The 6,868-nt window shown below is 41.5% G+C and overlaps 1 protein-coding gene across 6 annotated transcripts in view; it reads right to left on the bottom strand.

The window, feature by feature from the left end:
- Window positions 1-6,868, bottom strand: part of atp2b3b (ATPase plasma membrane Ca2+ transporting 3b) — a 47,257-nt gene that overhangs the window by 10,287 nt on the left and 30,102 nt on the right. For all 6 annotated transcript variants that reach the window (XM_019891375.1, XM_019891376.1, XM_019891377.1 and 3 more), the window contains 6 exons: window positions 6,669-6,775; window positions 5,922-6,113; window positions 4,337-4,550; window positions 3,267-3,478; window positions 1,419-1,526; window positions 1,091-1,273 (listed from right to left, as the gene is read on the bottom strand). In XM_019891375.1, the coding sequence (XP_019746934.1) occupies window positions 1,091-1,273; window positions 1,419-1,526; window positions 3,267-3,478; window positions 4,337-4,550; window positions 5,922-6,113; window positions 6,669-6,775 (1,016 nt within the window). The remainder of the gene's footprint in view (window positions 1-1,090; window positions 1,274-1,418; window positions 1,527-3,266; window positions 3,479-4,336; window positions 4,551-5,921; window positions 6,114-6,668; window positions 6,776-6,868) is intronic.

The raw sequence follows: 6,868 nt of genomic DNA, 5'->3' as shown, positions 1-6,868 counted from the left end.
CACACACACACACACACACACACACACACACACACACGCAAAGTACAACTATAGTGATACTCCATGAATGCCCCCACTAATATCCCGAAGTTTTTCAAGATACAAGATCAGATGGCCATCTTAGGTTCCAAAATGCTATGTGCAATAATGTGTGCTCAACAACTGTTGTCTGTGTGCCATTTTACAACACGCTATGCTACTGAACCCAACATCGGCTCTTCGAAGAGATAAACAGGCAGGAAAAAAATACATTCATGGCCAAGGTGATTTGTATTTTTCTTTATTTATTGTTAGTATTATATAATGAGATATGTCTGTCTTTATGTGAAACCGGTGTATCGCGCGAAATATGGTGGGGCTGTTCTGTGCTAATCGACTTCAACTCAACTCATGACTCAACTTTTGAGTCATTCAACGCCTACTGTTGAAATCTTGATTGACTGAGATTTGGGATCTTTTGAGGAATGTGAACCAGGAAGCATTAACAACAACTGCAACTGAATCGGAGAAGCGAGGACTTAACATCAACGGCCATATTGAGAGTTGTTTGATGTTGTCGGCTACAAGAATGATTCCGACAAATGCATTGTGTCTTGTGCCAGCCTAAAAACTACCAGTTTCTGGCCTTCAAAAATTCTCTTTCTTATTTAAAAAAACACACATAAAAGAAATATATCGTTTCTTTAAGTTATTTTCTTTGTGTATGTCTTTGTACTTTTTACTTTTGCACTTAAGTGTATTTCAATCTGTACTTTTTTCTTTCACTGTTGAATTAATATTTCTATTTTTTACCATTTTATTTTTACACAAGTACAGTAGCTTTACTTCTACTTAAGTACAGAGCATTCATACTTTTGTTGGACACACACATGCTCACACACACAGGCCTTTGTCATGTTGCAGTGCATCTTACAAACCACCACTTTTAAGTTGCGAGAGAATCATAATGAAAGCCAGAGGAGAACATACTGTCGGCTGTGTTGAAGAGAAACACATATTAGAGGCAAAAACTCACAGCACATCGAGAACAAACAACAGAGAAGCACCAAATCTTGAGTTTTGGGTTCCAGTCTCGTCAAGCATACTTTACCTGAGTCTGTATGCGGTTGAGGCCTCGGAACCAGAGGATCTGTCCACGACGAAGCTCTCTCTCAGCACAGTCAATCTCCTCTTCATCCTCTGCAAGCTCCTCCCCTTCCTCCTCCCCGGGCTCCAGACCGAGACCCGCTTCCTTCAGGCACGGTAACCGCTCCGTCGGGACAGTCGCGATCACCTGCATGTCAGGTTTGTTACATTTCAATCGGCGGTAGGGAGTGCAAGTATTAGTGTGGAATGGCGTCACCTCAGGGGAAAATTGCACATCCGCAGCTTCCTCTTATCAAACACGTTTAGCTTCAACAAGCTGAAGAGATTCGTACCTGACCCCACAGCAGCTCTCCAACTCCCACAAACAGACACCAAAGCCACTGCTCGATGTTGAGTGGAGCACAGCTGAATGGCTTCCCTCCCCAGTGTGCAATCACAATCTGAAAAAGAGAGAGAGAGACACACACACACACACACACCCACACACACACACACACACACACACACACACACGGCAATAAGGACTTGACTGTATGACTACAGCACCCTGTACTGCTGCATCAACAGTGTTGATGCAACACACGCGTCGTAGACAAAAATAAATTAACTATTCGTAGTACTATTGGAGTGATTTACTTATCCAAGATCGTTTTGGATATTACTCCTTGCATTAAATAAAATATTTATTTCAAAACTGGATTTTGTATTTACATCAGTTTGTGAGACATGAAAATGAATATCAAAATGTCTCCATCTAGGAGACAAGGTCCAACGTGCTCAACACAAAAGTGTGTCATAATATAGGAAAGTGCTGATGAGAATGAAAAGTGTCATGATTGTAAAATGCAATGCACTGTGAAAAACAGGATTTCACTGCTCGGGTGATAATGGCTTGATGTGACAAGACAGACTCTTGTCTCCTCAGCCAGGCGGAGAACAACATTTAATTTGACCTAAATGTTTCAAATGAAGTCCGAAACATGAAATCATAAAACAAAACATGTGGCAGATGACTGTTGGCGACATTGCTGAGCACTTAAGAAATGATTAAAACCGATTGAAAGTTGCGATGGTAACGCAAACAGCAAATCTGTTCTGATATGACGTTTAGCTGCATGAATTGGATCTCCATTCGATTCTGAGCGATGATACAGCAATAAGCGGATTTCCAAAGGCCTGTTACGGTGACGTCTTGTTGACAGCAAAGTGTACCCTCAATTAGATCATAACTTTCGACAAAAATCTGCATTCGTCTCTGCTATGTCACTCAACTTCTCTCAAGCCTCCTTCTGTCTACGATGCTGATATTTCTCTCAAAATATTGCTCCTCTGTCACACCCAAAATCTGTATCAGGCGATCTCTCTCTCTCTCTCTCTCTTCTCTCTCTCTCTCTCTCTCTCTCTCTCTCTCTCTCTCTCTCTCTCTCTCTCTCTCTCTCTCTCTCTGTGTTCTCATTTCCCCCAAAGAGTCAGTAAGCACTGAAGCGCTTTGCTGTTGTATTTGTCTGCTCGTTTGCTCTTTTCTGTGTACTCACAATATTCCTGTGTGGCACTTTCCCCCCCTCTCTTTAATTTGGCTGAAACACATAAGACAGTGGTCCTCAAACCTTTTTCAATAATGCATGCCGACTGCCTGTGCTTCTCAGTATGATTTATTGATAAGCAAACTTGTCATTATGGTGCACTTTGCAACATTTGTTTTTTTTTTTTTTCACCCCGTGCACTAAGCCAACATTAAGGTTGATGTGAACTGCTTACATGCCTGTTACAAACCCAAGTTAGCTCTTTACCAGAAATGGAACGATAACCTAAGTGGGTGCTTAAAATGGATGCTTTCAGGCTTGTCTGACTGTTGACCTGCTAATTTTCCCTGTGCTTTTTCTTCTATGTGAAGCAGCATTCACCAACGGTTTATAAATGCCACCTAACAAAAAAATGGCCCCGGGGCTGTAGAGCTGCTTCATTTTTTTTTTTTTTTGGATGTCATCTCATGAATAAATGAGCATGAAACTGTTTGCCTCATCGTTATGAGATTCTGGGTTTGAATCTCAGACATTCTTCTAAACCAGTGACTGCGTCGATCAACTTCCAAAAAACCCTAATGGAATAATCATTTGAAATGAAAGATTTGGCTGACAATTTAAAAAAAAAAAAAAAGGGTTCTTTAAAACCCATCTTACCTGTACTGCGAAGGTCCCCAAAACAATGGAGCAGAAGATGGGGTTGGAAAATATGCCATCAAAGACGTTTCTCTCCCCATGGATCTTCCGTGCGTTGATCTCATTGAACAGCTGCATGAGGACAAACGTGTTGAAGATGATGGTGTAGTGCTCGGATGGTGGTGAGTGGAGGGGAGCATTGCGACCGCTGTCGATGTTGAACATGCGCTCGCCTGAAAGTGGGTGAGGGAAGATAAGAGAAGAGAAGACGAGCCTGCTGAGTACATTACGATGAATATGCGTCAGGCCTGGACAAATACACAAAGAGGAAACATATCAACGGAACCAAACGTGAAAATAATGTACAGTGCTTCTCAAATTTATTCGACAACAAATAAAATGTCAAGTTTATGATCCAGCGGCGCAAAATTCAAAGCAATTGACATTTCGGAAATGGTTGATACACTAATATGTCAAAGTTTTTTAACCCCAGTTCTATTCTTATGCTTAAAATATAACACTTGTCAAGAGCAAATTTGGATCCGGGGAGGTTTCATGTGATCCTCAACGTATTTTGGATGCTGATTTTAAAAATATACATATTTTTTTTGACAGCTCATCAGGTTTTTGAGATATTTTCATTTTTTTTGTTTTGAAGTTTGACGAAGAAAAGCTTGTGCAACCACGAGTTGTCATTTAGAACGATGAGTTGTCATTTCGAGCGGCCACAGAAAAAAAAATCTACTTGTTGCCGAACCTAATCTTTAATTCAGAAATACTGCTAAATATATTTCTATATTACACATTACTGTCATTAAATGTTATCATTATTATGAAAACCTAATGTGCTACAGAAAAAACAAGAGCAGATTTGGCAAACATTCTTCTCGAAAAGTTTACTTGTATCTCTGATTTAAAAATGTGAAAAATTGTTGACCAATGTAATCATTACTGGCATGCATGAATATACTTTTTCACAACCACAAAAAAATTAGCACGTGGTTTAATAAAAAATCCACCAAGCACTGCATCTCATAAGAAAGGTTACATTGCAGACACTTCCTTTGTACTTTTTGTACGTGTGCACGCACCTATGAAAAGCAGGGTGAAGATGATGACCAGTTGGTACACTCCATGACCCAGGATGTTTTTCATCATTGTGAGGGAAATGAGCGGGTTGTTGCGACCGTAGGGCTTCCGTAGCAACAGGGCCTCTGTGGGGGGCTCAGTGGCCAGGGCCAAAGAGGCAAACGTGTCCATGATGAGGTTCACCCATAGCATCTGCACCGCCTTCAGCGGAGAGTCCTGCCAACAGATGAAGCCAGGTACAAAAAAACCTTCCATTAATTCTATATTGGGCCACGTTCGGCTCACAAAAAAAAATAATTCTGCCTCAAAAAATATAATACATTTAAAAAACATATTTGCCCACTGTCCATTTTTACCCCCCTCACAGAGATTTGTTGCAGATGCACACACTCAGTCAGTTATATGGCCAGGGGCGGAGCTATGTGGTGGACAAGGGCAGCAATGACCACCCCTGGCCACTCTCTGGTCACCCGTATTTGATAGGACAATCGATTCTAAAAAGATTTGTTTGTGACAGACCTAAAACATGGAGGCTTGTTCCCTTCTCTTTAAATCAGCAGCGAAACATTTGGATTGTCATTATAGCTGTCGAATTTTACTAACATCCTGTTGCTTTTTTTTTTTTTCCACCGTGTAAAAATGTGTGTCCCTGATGCCAGTGTTGGGGTTGGTCTGTAGTCTCATATCATACCACCAGACCATATTATACAATGAAATGGATGGGATCTCTTCAGCCTCTTTGCATCTGCTACCTTGTCATCCTCAAAAATTGTTGCTACCGCCCGCCTCTCTCTCAGTTTGACTCTCTACCTCTCTACTACCCAACTTCTCATTCAATCTCTCACTCGTGATGTGCGGATTGATACGGAAATATCAATACCACTGATACAGATCCCTATGCACAAAATGTGATTCTTAAAATCCAAATATTGATACTTTTGATATTTCATTCATTTGAGAATCTCATGAACAGGAACACAGCACAAAGCAACTAAAGTAGTGAGATCTTGTCTGAATGACATGAGGTCGGTGGAAACAACCTTTTTCTTCTGCTTGGCTAAGTGCAAAAGCACAACAGCATGCTTCGCTTTGTCTTTACATGCTCGTCACAATATTCCAGTGTGTTTCTCTTCTTCTCAATTGAATGAACTGAAACACTCATCAAAAGACAGTGGCCATCAAAATGCTCTGGGATGATTCGCATCTACAAAGTTAACACCATACCATCAGACCGCAATTATTCTTGAGTTCAGTGAAAAGAATCTGCTCTAATTCATTCATTCATTCATGCAATGGTCTCCCGTCTCACTCCCGCTCCTTCTATCCCGAGACATCACTCCACCACTTCCTTGCTAAAGTTGAGGCCATGTTGGGGCATAGTGGCCATTCACCAACCATTTCAAACTCCACCCCTCTGACCATCCAAAGTAGCACAGCATTCATTAGTGAATGAAACAGTTAAAAAAAGGTTTTGTCATCTATTTCTGAACCCCGTTGCAAATATTTCCCCTTGTGAGATTGGTTCGGGCCAGCAGTTCGTTTTGCAAACCAAATAAAAGCGTATGACTCAGATGTGACTCCGCATACCTGAGTGATGCAGGCACCAGTGAAGGCGACGATGACGGCCACTACGTTCACTGTGAGCTGGAACTGCAGGAACTTGGAAATGCTGTCGTAGACGTTTCGCCCCCACATCACCGCCTTGACAATGCTGCTGAAGTTATCGTCAGTCAAGATGATGTCAGATGCCTCTTTTGCCACGTCTGTCCCGGCGATGCCCTGACAGAATTTGCGACGGTGAGGAGGGCATGCACAGAGTCACGGCATGAATCATGGGAGCGTTCAAGCATTCTAATCATTCTGGAGAGTTACTGCCTCAATGCTGTGTTGTTCTCCTCTAAGTCTTTGCAGTTGGCATGAGTAAACGATGTGGTCAAAGACAAATGCACGCCACCGCAACGAAAATTTTCAACATGCATTATTTACAATAGGGCAGCTAAGGCAAAACTTCTTTTGACGCTACAAAACGATTCAACCCATCTCTCATTTAACGTATCATTTGCCAACGTGCCTCCAGGTATTAAATATACGGTACATATTATTCATGAAGCGGCATATTTGTCTGCTTTTATTCATAATAGTTGCAGAAATGTTGATCTGAACAGGAAAAAAGTTAAACTCAAGGCTTTGTCAATCATGTAGTGACAGCAAAGTCAGACTCAAATGATATTAAATCTCTACTGCTTAACGGCCAACATTCATTCGAGACTCAGGACTGAATTGTAGAATTAGTGGAAGTGGAATGCAAAAAAATGAAACAATAGTCATAATTACCATAGCAAAGCCAACATCAGCCTTCTTCAAAGCTGGTCCGTCATTGGTTCCATCTCCTGTCACTGCAACCACCTGCCTCTGTTCTACAATACTACTGTCAATGATACCTAACGGGAGAGCAGAGACACTGGAGGTAAGTGTGTGTGTGTGTGTGTGTGTGTGTGTGTGTGTGTGTGTGTGTGTGTGTGTGTGTGTGTGTG

Source organism: Hippocampus comes, unplaced genomic scaffold (assembly GCF_001891065.2).
Source record: "Hippocampus comes isolate QL1 unplaced genomic scaffold, H_comes_QL1_v1.1 scaffold174, whole genome shotgun sequence".
NCBI lineage: Eukaryota > Metazoa > Chordata > Actinopteri > Syngnathiformes > Syngnathidae > Hippocampus > Hippocampus comes.
Note: the sequence above shows the minus strand (reverse complement) of the source record. Positions and strands in the feature narration are given on the sequence as shown.